This window comes from Dermacentor variabilis, chromosome 2 (genome assembly GCF_050947875.1).
Source record: "Dermacentor variabilis isolate Ectoservices chromosome 2, ASM5094787v1, whole genome shotgun sequence".
In the NCBI taxonomy this organism is placed as follows: Eukaryota; Metazoa; Arthropoda; class Arachnida; order Ixodida; family Ixodidae; genus Dermacentor; species Dermacentor variabilis.
This window is the reverse complement of record NC_134569.1, coordinates 44,072,800-44,085,813: the sequence shown is the minus strand read 5'-3', so window position 1 is coordinate 44,085,813 and position 13,014 is coordinate 44,072,800. Positions and strand designations below refer to the sequence as shown.

The 13,014-nt window shown below is 44.6% G+C and overlaps 1 protein-coding gene across 2 annotated transcripts in view; it reads right to left on the bottom strand.

The window, feature by feature from the left end:
* Taf6 (TBP-associated factor 6) overlaps positions 1-13,014 on the bottom strand; it is a 38,180-nt gene that overhangs the window by 7,877 nt on the left and 17,289 nt on the right. For both annotated transcript variants that reach the window (XM_075680287.1, XM_075680288.1), the window contains exons 9-10: positions 7,287-7,411; positions 4,534-4,792 (exon numbers count right to left, since the gene is read on the bottom strand). In XM_075680287.1, the coding sequence (XP_075536402.1) occupies positions 4,534-4,792; positions 7,287-7,411 (384 nt within the window). The remainder of the gene's footprint in view (positions 1-4,533; positions 4,793-7,286; positions 7,412-13,014) is intronic.

Below are 13,014 nucleotides of genomic sequence, written 5' to 3'. Positions count from 1 at the left end.
GGACGTTTTCCAGGTCACCTCTGGTGCAGAAAACTGCAAAATTATATCATCAATGCTCTGCAATAAATTTCTGGGGAAGTTTTTCAGGGACTCCTTAAAGGAAAACATAAGGTCAAGTCAGAGACGTTTATTGCTCCTTTGAAACAGTAAAATTGACAGCATAAAGTGAAGAGTGGTGGCACCGCCTTCAAACTTCTGACATTAAAAATGTTAAAGGCATCACAAAATGAGATGTCAACAAGTGTGTTTCAGACATTTGAAAGACTGTCCTGGAACTTCAGTTTTAATGAGTACATTTCCATAAAACAAGCGAGTTGCAAGAGAAGTGAAATAGCCTAGCGAAGTTTTTCTTTTCTTTTTCCCCATGCCCCTTGAATGCAACAGCTAAGCTGATACTGGATTATAAGTTAGCATGTAGTTCTACAAGGAATAAGGGCATCCAAGTGGCAATATTTCTTTACTGGAGGCTGGAGGCTATCTTTCTTTTCTTCTTCTTTTCTTTTTTCGTTGGGGGAATCAGCAGCATGGATAATATATAATATTTGGGGTTTTACGTGCCAAAACCACTTTCTGATTATGAGGCACGCCGTAGTGGAGGACTCCGGAAATTTCGACCACCTGGGGTTCTTTAACGTGCGCCTAAATCTAAGTACACGGGTGTTTTCGCATTTCGCCCCCATCGAAATGCGGCCGCCGTGGCCGGGATTCGATCCCGCGACCTCGTGCTCAGCAGCCTAACACCATAGCCACTGAGCAACCACGGCGGGTCAGCAGCATGGAAGAAATTATTTTGTATCTTGCACAGTACAGTATAGAATTTAGTGTCAAGCATGTGGTTCTTTTCGAAAAGGTGTACAGTGGCGTCCTGTAGAGTAGCTGAATTAAGTGCTGGAGAAATATCACCTTCGAATAATGAATATCTTTCTGTCCCTGAAAGCAAAATGCAAAACAATGACCAATATATTTTGAATGCCAAACAATGTTTTTTTTTTAAATTTTCAGACTCGGTCTGTGCAAGTTGCGTTGCGGGCATCATGGCCACGAACACAATTTTTGTCGGTTGCATAATGTCTGTCCCTTTACAACCACCATTTGGCCACTACGGTAGACTAAAACCAAAACTTTAGGTTCTCAGTTCATGTTTTGCAGCCACAAAAGTCTTGATGTGGTATAGCGTGGTTGTGCAGGGTATAGAGTAGCCAGAGTTCAACCTTGAGTGATGATTGCGGTTGCCATTGGATATTTCTGGTCAAGAGGTTTCACGTGCACATGCAAAATACATTTTAATGTTACACACATGGTGTTCGCCATTAATCAATGCAAATTTACTAATAGAGCACACAAGAGAACCTTAAAAAGTATAACGACATATAGTGCAACTTATTCCTTCAGCTGAGAGCGCAGCTTTCTTTCCTGATTCTTTAGCTGGTTTGCATATTACACAAACGTGCAAGACTTATTCACAATGCTTTGTATAACACAAAGGACTTTCGTTTTTCTATGGCCAAGTTACAACGTGCCACAAAACACAACCTCACTCCAAAGATGCCGACAGTGAAACATATTGATTTAGCGTGGCTTCTAGGGCTAAATGCTAGCCAACACATGGCTGTATGATTGCCACTGAACACGAACATCCTGCAAAATTTAGCCATTTCATTCGAACTTAGTGTTTTGGCGCAAGTTGGTGCAGCTCAGCGGTTTAGCGCAAGATGGCACAAATGGCACGGCGCTTCAATCCCTGTGTTACTGCTATTTGTGGGTAGGTTTGAGCAGCTTTCAAATGCGTAAAAAGTAAAAATTGGATAGTTCCTTGCCGGCTCAGAATGGCTATTTGAAGCAGACTCTATGCAAAGACCTTTTTCATGGCAATCATAGCAATCCTGTATAGCTGGTATAACTGGATACACAAATGTAGAAACTGAATACAGTATTACAATTTGAAACTGATACCCTTTTCATTTGAAACAATGTATAATCAACTTGCAGTACCGTATTTACATGATTGTAAGTCGACTCGAATGTATGTCGACCCCCCCACATCGTGTGTCACGGGAAAAAAAGAAAAAAGAAAAGAGCATACCCGAGGGCGCATTCGATAACGAAAATTTATTAGTCGCTGACATGGTCACTGGACTACTTGTCTTCACTAGTGCTGCCATCGTCATCGCTGCTACGATCCCACAGCGCGTCGTCATCCAGCGAAATTCCACATTTGGCAAACGACCGCACCACGACATCTCGTGGAACAGCAGCCGAAGCCGAATGCACCCAACCACATGCAGCCGTCAGTGAGGCTTGTTTCATGACCATGTCGCATTTCACTGGTAGGGACCGATCACCCATCTCAGCGACGTACACCGCAAGCTTGGCCTACAGCTCCGTAAAGCGTCCAGACTTCGGCACATGGGAAATTCCTCACTTGCTGTCACAGGTGAAAATTTCTCATCGCAGCAGTCGCCACTCTCACACTACCCGTTCAGAAACATTGAACTTGCGGCCCGCTGAGCTGTGATTTGTTTCTTCGGCGTAAAGAATGGCAGCCCTCTTGAACGCTGCTGCGAACGAGTGCCGAATGATTAGTGGGCCTGGAGCACTCATGACGACTGAGGAAGCATGAAAGTAGCACGTAGCTGGCAGTCAAGTTGAACGTGTCACACCAATGCTCATAGAATAAAGAACCCAATGCCTTTGGTCAAGCTAAGAGCATAGTGAAAGCTAAATCATAGCCTCCAAATTCTAGGAGGCTATGGCTAAAAGCTACAGGGAAAGAGAAACATGTGAGCGGTGTCTGCTCTTCCATCAACTACCGATACTCCCCGCAAGCGCTGCCGTTCTGAGGGTGCCGTCACGAATGGAACAGCGGCACTTCCATCAACTGTTGACACCCCCCCCATGAGTGTTGCGTGCACTGTAAAAACTGTCAAAAATGTTGAAAAACCCTTCCGAAAAGCGAACGAACACACGGGATAGCAAAAAGCTACGGGTAAGGCCACAGAGCAAACACAAAATTATAACTATGTTGTAGCTCCCCTTGGTCTCGCTTTTTTGGCAGTGCCATGTTTTGGTTTCGATTGTAAGTTGACCCCCCCACTTCAGATTTCCAAATTTAAGAAAGATAGGTCGACTTACAGTCTTGTAAATACGGTACATAAAATTTAAAGTATTTGCACACCTTAAGAAAGCACAAAGTAATAGTAAAAATCATGGCTGCGCACACTAGTTGCAGTGAAACCACGCTATGTTTCATACTTAGCAGGCGCCTCTGTGGAAGATACGCAAGTATGAGCAGTCACAGAAGCCTCACTCCATGCATTTCGCAGTACAATTGTTCTTGATCTGTAATGCTTTAGGCACAATAACTACAGCATAGACCGCTTATAGCTTAAGTCGCCGGAGTTACAAATATCCGCACTATAACCAAAACAATATTTTCAAAGGCTTCACATGTGCAAAACATGTAGAACAGGCAGCTGTGTGTGTATCTGACAATCAAAGCATGCGACCAGGATATTTGTATCCATTTAAATGTAAGAATGCTGCCCAAGGATCTGCAGTCATTGCATTAAAGACAAAGTAACAAAAAAGGAGAAAAGAAAAGATAAAAGTAACTTGCAGACTTACTGTCATCAAAGTAAGTAAGTTGTCGATTATTCAACATTCCCCCAGCGCTTGCCACCAACTCCACAGAACTAATGTACAACCATGGCTGTAATTTTAGACGTCATATAGTGTTTCGTTCAAGCGTTTTTTTTTAATATTGGCACCTTCAGTGAATGACCAGGCCGTGGCCCAGGTGTTGACGTGCGCACCACTCTCGCAGCATGCTGTTTTTGTCAGCACATAGTATGAGCAGGTTGACCGGACCGATCAAAATTATTAACGCCACACAAACAGACGGAACAGCAAAAGCAGTGTGTGTGAAAAGCATGAAAGCATGTGTGAAGCTACGCCGCTTAGCCAATGGAAGGCGCGCTGATCGCATCAAATACACGAGTTCAGCGTTCACACACATAGACTTGCGCAGTTGGGATTTTTCTACACATGCGAGCATACAAACAAACTTGGCACGCATGCTCGCAGTAGTTTCTGGCAAGTCGACTGTGGACCTGAACACTGATTCAAAAGGCTGTTGATCTAATCTGTGTACAGGATCTCAGGACCGATTGCTGATGAACCACCTGTAGGATTAGCGACAGGCTTTCTGTGACGATTTGAGGCCCATTATGACATCAGCAGGCAGCAAATTTTTGTCACGGCCACACTATCAAGCCCGTTAGGCCTAATCAGAGCAGTGTGATCTGGTGTCAGCAACTAATGTTACGGTTACTGAATTAATGCAGAAATAGGTTTTTATCTGCGATGCCTTCTATGCAAGAATTGTATAACATTTTGTAACATAAAGGTATGGGACATAATGTTACATTAATTAACATGAATTTTTCTTCCATACGTAATGCACTATTTTTTGGTTGCAAATGCAATGAATGCATTACGTGATATGTGTGAAACAAAGTATACACTTGTATGTACCAAAAGCAGCTGCTTGATGTGCTCAGCTGCCTTCTTGTCCACGGGCGAGACTCCGGGCTCCTCCAGACCCTGGCGCAGCTTTTCACCCAAGGCTCGCACACGTGGGAGCACAAAGGACCGCACCACCTCAGGCCCGAGTTCAGCCAACCCCGAGACAGCTCCATAATGAGACGCAAGTGGCATCTTGTCATTCTGCAGTGCACGGCTGAACATGCGCGTCACACGAGTTTGGACGTTGTTGGTGCTTGTGTTGAAGTTCCTGCAGGAACCAAAAACGAGTGTGTCAGAAGTGCTGCAGCAAAAAACTTAACACAGAGAGAGAGTAAAAAATTAAATTGTGGGTTTTCTCGTCCAGAAACTGCACAGTGAGTTTTGAGGAACACCGCAGATGGGAGGGGGGTTCCGCATTAATTTCAACCACCAAGGGTTCTTTGGCATGGGTTCTGTGATTTCAACCAAGGGTTCTGTGTACACGAGTGTTCTTGCAGAATGTCTGAATGCAGCCATTGTGGCTGGGAATTGAACCCGCGATCTCCAGCACAGCAGCAGAATGGCATAGCCACTAAGCCACCGCGGTGGGCAGAGAGAGAGAGAGGGAAGAGGAGTACAAAAAAATACTGACAGTACCCATCTTGAGATTGTCAATGCTAATACGATTGGCAGGGAAGCGATCTAGTGATACCCCATATTGGCACTGCCAAAGCATGTTGTGTGTGGGGCATGTATGCAGCCAGGCTCCTCTCTCGCACTTCCATCTGGACATACTTTACCATCTAGCAGAAGTGCCATGAAGGTCGCGCATAGCACATGTGTGAACATATATTTCATTTATTTTATTTCATTTTATTTATTTACCCGAAAGGCCCAGAATCGGGCATTACATAGGGGGAGATAACAACAACAACATTCAGACAAGATTGTCTGAATATACATCACGCAGGTTCGATTCCAACCAGCTTTGAAGAAGTTTTAAAGATTTCTTTTTTTTTTTTGTCATTGAAGAGTGACCCGTAAGAGCGGTACATACCCACTGACTCAAGTTGGTCCGATGGTTGGTTTTGAACCCGGTTCCTTCAACACAGCAGCCCAATGCCCTACCCATTAGACCGTGGCCTACCCAGTGACCCAAGTTGGTGGGAAAACGGTTAGGGACATAAATATACAAACAAGTAGATAGATAGACAGACATCGAAAAGTGCGTGAAGTATCCTAAGAATTATAAGCACATTAAAAGCATTTATACGGGCAATGATTTAGGGACATAAGGGCAGAGCTTTGGCCATGTTGGTCTGACATTTTCGTGGGATTATAGAAAGCATCGATACTAGAAAGCTTGTGTTGCGTCTTCCCTATATGTCTCTGTGGTTTGCATTACAAACATAAGAAATCTAACAAGGCAGTAAATTACAGATGGTATTAAGAAAACACAATCGCTGAATGACAAAACTTATTTCAAATATCGTCTTCATCAGCATGATATGTGTTGTTATGTTTATCTGAGGTTTCAGTAGGAAGCATAAGAGTGTGTTTTGTGTGTAAACTGTTTTCTTGGTCTTTAAAGGGACACTAAAGGTTACCAGAAACTCAAGTTAAAGTGGTAGAGCAATGTTCTAGAACGTCTAAGGCGTCAATATAATCACGAACAGAGCTTTAGTAACCGAGAAATTGAGGTAAATTCATGACACGATTTGAGACCCCCCAGTGATATTCCTTTACTAGCCCGATGACGAAAGCACTCCTCATAATTTGTGTTACTAATACTCAACTACTCGTATTAAAAATGTAATTTCATTTGATTATAAGACGGAAAAAAATGCTACTTGTCTACGTCTATTCGATTCTAAGAAAAAATAACATTTTGACGTTACCCTTCAGCAATATGGGTGGTCGAAAGGTTTCGTTTTCGCTCGACTCTGCGCCGGGCACACTTTGGAGTTTCAGTAGTTTCGTTATCGCGTCGTGCTGTGAGGGTTCTGCTGGCTCGCGAAACTTTCATTTGGAAGAAGCAGCGAGAATGCCACGTCCATGTGATGTCGTGGGAAGCCCTCGTTGCTTTCCAGCTCCGGAGAGCCGGTGTCGAGGCCGCCGTCGTAGTACGCAACGGGCAGCGCGAGCCCTCAGCAGCAGGTCGCGCTCGTCAGTGCTCAAATCGCTGGAGTTGAGCCCACCATCGCGAGCCAATCTGTCGTTGTCAGGGTCCATTGCGACGAGCGTCGAAGTTTGCGTCATAGAATGAAGTACCAGCTTATGGTCGCGCGTTTCTCCTTCCACTAGCCACCATACTCGCACTTTCACTCTCCTGTCGGCTCTGTCTTGGCTCTGTTTCTGGCCGCGCGTTTGCGTTTTGCGCAGAAAAGCCGTAGCGCCGTCTGCGGACACCGTTCTACTCACCGATGGCGCAACGTCACTATGAGATCATGATGTCAGTACTCCTCGATCGGAGGGCGGGCGATTTGAACTGCGCTAGAGGTACGCGGACGCTTCAGAACGCATTTTCTCTTAAAATAAGTCTCTCCTTGGCACGAAACAAGCGTTTCGAGGTTTCTGGGATGGTATTTCAACAGTCCACGTTGACTTAGTAGTAACCTTTAGTGTCTCTTTAACTTGTACCTTGTTCAACTTAAGCTGTGGCCTCAAGTGGGTTTAAGCATTGTTACAGTGACAAAAGACACAAATACCACAAGAAGACGACTGCATGGTTCTTATGCTCACCTCTTGAACACTTTGACAATAAGGTAGGAGAAGACACTCACTTGCAGATTTGGGCCATCAGGCGAGAGGCGAAGTCCCGCAGTGCCCAATGGTTGTCCACGTCAGGCCTAGTGCACAGTTGCCGACTCACAATGCATGTTGCCACTGAGGGTATCAGCTCGTGAAGCTACAACAGGAAATGTGAAAGTGCTCGTTGGGTACCCCATCTCATCCACAAAAGGACACCATTCAGCAAAAATACACCACTGTCTCCTTCAAAGAGCAAAAGTTTACATTCACACGTGCGCATGCATGCATATATAGAAGAGAAAGAAAGAAGGAGAAAAAACGGTTTCGTAGTTTCGCCCGAAGTACAAAGCATTAGAAAGGTTTAGCATTGCACTAAGCTTCCCAAATGGTATTCTAAGAATATGCAGAGCCCTCATGTTGGCATGGCACAGCATTCAGTGCCACTACTTCTGCGCAGTAGAAACAGCACCCTCACAGCTATTAGGCACCTCACAATGCTGGCATGATGAGGAGCACCACCACTGTTATTGTCGGTGTGACACCTCAATGATGCGCAAGACTGAGATAGAAGCAAAACTGTCAGCGTTTGTAGCTTAAAGTGTACTGGCCGTTCCACTCGGTATGTAGCATGGTGTGCCTGTCGTCTGCTACAGTTCGAGTGGTGTCTGGGTGCCTTCTGCAGTGTTTTTGTTTGTTAAGCCTCTCATTCCCTATGCTTTTACACTTATGCTGGTCATCTGAAATATATTTTTACGACATTCTTAGTTCACAAAAATTTATTCAAAGAGCTTATTTCCTAGGCGGCAATATATTTTTCAAAGGCTGCACTACAGTGCCAGTCGAAGGAGCTCTGACAAGCCCACTACGGGTTTTTTATGCACGGGTCTACACTTTGCAGCAGTAGCTCACGTAAATAATAAAAGCATAGGTGCAATAACATAGCACATAAGAATACACTTAGAAATACCATATCTGCCATGGTGCAACAAGCATGTCACAACCACTGGTTAGATATGACTTCTACAACGTTTACCTTGATTTTAACCCACTAAAACATGTTTCCTCACGACGAGTAATTCATGGTATAAAACCGAATTTTTGCATTTCTCCACAGAAACGCTCGGCAGTGACATGAGGACTTGACTAATAGCGCAGTTTGGATTCTACCAGCGCCACTTGCTTCTTTAACTGCTTCTCAAGATTAGGCCGTTGTTCAGTGATTAAATTTAAGTGGCGGTAATTTGAAGTATAGTTAACTGAAGCCTACAGCTCTTTACAGTATACAAAAATGAATGTACCAAAGTTTATTCCCTTTTCCGTGCTACACCTTCAACTGACTTGAGCAATTTACTGGTGCGTGTTGCTTGAGGAAGACATAACATAACAAAGCTGTTCGGCAAACTAACACAGGCTGTTCAGCCTAGATATTTGAGCGAAATATGCCTTTTTGAACCATGTGGCTGCAGCCAGGAAAAAAAAAAAAAAAAAAAAAAAGCCGGAGGCTCATTTATTAGTAATATGGGACATATTTAAGATATCAATATTCCCTAGTGAAAGTAAAAAGTCAAGTAAATTCATGTGATTCTTGTGGTGTCTTTCTTATGAGGCGGGTATGCGAGATTCTCTTTTATATAAAACATTTCATCACTTGCAATTGATTGGCTCTCGACCTTAACCACGAAACTTTTCTTTCATGGGATTGCTGTTATAGTATTCAGGTAGTATATGGATACTAGTATACATGAGGCTGCGGCGTGTTAACAGCCATGAGCTGGGCATTTTCTGGGTGCCTGTTTCAAAGATTTGTGGAAGTAGTAGCAAACTTTTTCATATAAAATGCGCACCTAACTCTTCCTTTTACGCATTAACAAAGTGGCCATATTTGACTACAACTCATCAGAGAATTAAGAATCATTATGAAAGTATGTTGGGCAGTGTCCTTCTAACACGGATTTATAATGCTGACACCAAATACCAAGATTCCCCCCCCCCCCAACGTAAAACTCAATGTCTGTCATAGCTAAGCACTAAGAAATGTTAAGTGTTTAATGGAGCATCATACACAATTTCGCGTGATAAGTTCGCAGATATTCTATTTACACAAAATTCATGTACAGACATGGTGCATATATGCATTGCAAAACTAGTAGACCGCTTCAACGCTACATAGCTTGCATTATCCAAGCCACAGATTTTCTCGACTCCTGTGGCTTTGAAGAAAAAAACTGTGGTTCAGGCATGACAGCAGACAGAAGCCAACATATCGTTCAACAAGTATGGCTCGAGCCACCAACCCCAAGCATGCATAATCAACGAGAACAAGTGTGGGCGGCAGCCGTGCAAGCCGGAGTCTTAACGAACCTGTCTAGGAGGTGTTGGCCAGAGCGACCAGCATACTGTCCCTAACGTCACTTGCGAGAGGGTGACACTCCAAATTCTCGCCGCTAATGCCTACAGATGCTCAGTGGGAATGCTAGTGTTTGCGCAAACAACACTCATGCCAGCAGTGGGTGTCACAACGCTGCCCTGGCTCTGCTACAGAGCTGACTGACCGAAGTGTGAGGGTGCATCCGCTTGGCTTTTCTTTTCTTTTTTTTTTTTTTGCATCTATACACATATTGTGCATACCTTGCGTCTCTGGAGACTTTAGTCCTCCATGGTTAAGCTGCACATGCATCATCGATACCATGACAGCATGGTAGCAGTGCTGACGATGCCATGTGCCTTGAATGTCAATATAATTGCTATGGCAATAAAAAGGGTACCATCCATGCCAGTGTGCAATAGACATGTGATCTAGATCAGCAAATATCAGCAACTGCAGGAATAAAGACACCCCATAGTGTGCAGAAATTGAGGCTTGTTCCTATGCCTAATCCTCAGCTCGCACATCATGACAGCCATTTGCCAAGCTCAGAATCCAGGAACCACTGCTCTGGTAGGGACACGGTGGACAAGCCTAACTCACTAGAACTACTTTCTCTTGCAAACCGTGCTTGTCCCTACTGGACGCGAGCCATGAGTGAGCACTCATTGCCAGGAAGTGGCCCATTGACCACCCTGTCATCGCCCTAAGGGCAACCTCTCACCTCTGAGCTCTACCTCTGAGTGTTTCCTCACCATGGCAGATGCTTCACAGACCCGCTACAAGTTGGATAAGGGACCTTTCCTCTCGCATCTTCTTCAGCTTGCCCAATGCAGCGGCCACATGCACTCAGCCAGTCTTGTAAAAGTCCTTGCCTATAAAGTGACTGTCGTACTGTGGGGAATCTTCTCTTATTAAACCCACAGTTGCTGGAGATCTGATAGTGGACTATTTTCTGCACCATGTCAGAGAATCGACGAACCCTGCTGAATCATCCTCTTGTGCGATGCCAAGTGGAGGAACATCATGTCCTTTACTGACTGTCACTTGCTAGGTGAGCCTCACGCAAGTCCACCTCCACAAGTGTTAGCATACATAAGCAACCCAATACAGTAAAACCTCGTTAAACCGTATCAGCTTAAACAGTAGTTTCATTTTAAAAGTAATGAAGTCAAATCCCCGACTCAGCGGCCGTTGAACATAATGTGTTTTGTATCCGCATAAACTGTACCAGCTTATTGCGTACGTATCGGTTAACACGTAGTGTTTCCATTTTTCGTCGCGCAAACACGCCGGTGCATCGTCTCCATCAGGCGGTCCGACAGAACAGCAAGCCTAAGAGATTGGAGCAACAGCCTCCAAGCGCTCTGTGCGTTTGCGCATGAAGCCACATCAACATCATTTCGGCGCTGTCCCAGAGAGCATTGTGGCGTCGTGTAAGCGAGGACTCGCGTCATGCTGAAGCTCGGATAAAAAAGACGCCAGGTGCTCAGCATAGAAGAAAAATTAGACATCGTCCATGCTGTCGAATGTGGCATGAAGAAGTCGGTGCTGGCACGCGACATGGGTCTACTGTTGACTACTGTGTGTGGCATTTGGAATGTGAAGAAGTTGCTCGGCAGCACTGCTGCGACCGCAAAGAGATGTCGGCTGTGAGGTTCGACTTTTCACCATCGTTGCCTATGTTTTGCCGAAGTGTCACCTAGCGACAGTGATAAGGATGACATGGAAAGCGACAGCACGGGTGATCCAGGCCTGACAGTGGCAGAAGCTGTGCGTTAAGTCAACAATGGTCGCGACAAAAACAGCACCCAGCAATGAAAAGGTACCCCGCTACATCTGCAGCGCTACAGCACCCGTGCGCATAGAATATGCAACGCCAACGAGGAATCTGCCATGCGAGTGTTTGCCGAGAAGAGGGTGCTGGTTGAAAAGCTGGCTCACAGCTTCAATAAGTTTGAGGCCGCTGTCGTCGCTGCTAGGCAGCCGTGGCATCAAACGAAAATAACACTTTTCTCGCGCGAAGTAAATAAATACTGCATGTTGTTTTCCCCTTTCATCACACTCTCTCTTCTGTTTTTGACAGGTAGGTGGGCGATCTCATGCTATTTCGGTTAAGCAGTACTACAGTTTAGTACCTACTTTTTCCGAGCTCCGGCCAACTACGGTTGAACAAGGTTTCACTGTATGTGAAACTTTGAAAAGAGATTACCAGAGATGTTGTTCTGAACTTGTACGTTCACTGTCTGCCCCCAACTTGAGCTCCATTCTCCAAAATGCAAACAGCAGTGTTCATGCTACATCTAAGGTGATGCACCAAAGGAAATTTATCTGTACATTGACCCATGGTAATAAGAATAATTAATTAATTATTTATTTATTTATTTATTTATTTATTTATTTATTTATTAAGCACATGGTACATTAAGAAGACGCTGTTAGTTGCACCTGTCACTCGACAGACTAACTGTTTACAAGCCCTTAGCTGACTGAACTAAAGACTCAAAGGCACCGTCTTTTGCAGGCTCATTTACTACAACTTGGACATCAACATACAAAAGCGTTACACAGCAGGTATGCTTGAAAACCACTATCAGAAGCTGTAGCCACACAGTAGAAAAAGCTTGTTATTAAAAGATATATGGCGGTTACTCTGGTGTCATGCACAACTACAGTCGCCGCAGATTTTTTGGACTCTAAAAATTTGGACTTCATGGATATTTTGGACACACCGTCAGGGTTCCCAAAGAGCTAATGCACTTGCGTGTCCGACTTTTTAGATGAACTTAGGCCCCAAAGTTTTATTTTCTGGGCTAAATTGCTTGATCTTAACCATGCTTCCTGATCTTGGAGGCCGCCATGTTGGATATTTCGCTGGCTTCGCCAGGCTTGGCTTCAAGTGGCCCACTTCATAGCTTCCAAGATTGGGAGGAGCACGCTATCAATAGAGATCACGTGCTGTCCTTCAGTCTCGGAGGTCATGCCCACTCTTCCTTGGCTGACAAAAGGCTCCAGGACATGCCTTTATTTTTTGTCTCGGTCAGCACTACCGTCATGGTCACTCGGGGCAGAATTTTTCTTTTCTTTTTTAAGTTTTGGTCATTATTTTGCATGTGGTGTGTTCACAGATCAAGTGTGTCTCAGAGACGTCACATTTTTCTACGTGTTTGCACGGCTTCACATTTGCCTGCCCTGCGCCACCTACTGTGCCTTCGGGAGAGCCAAGTAGTGTGAAGAAGCTTGGCTCATTTCTTCGATCGTCAACACGGTGATGCTCTTGGTGACTGTATACGGAGACAACATGACTCTTGCGCAAATCCAAGCTAATCTGATTGCCTCCAATCATAGTAACAGGCAGGCCGGATATCTACCAAGCCAACAATTTTATATTCCCT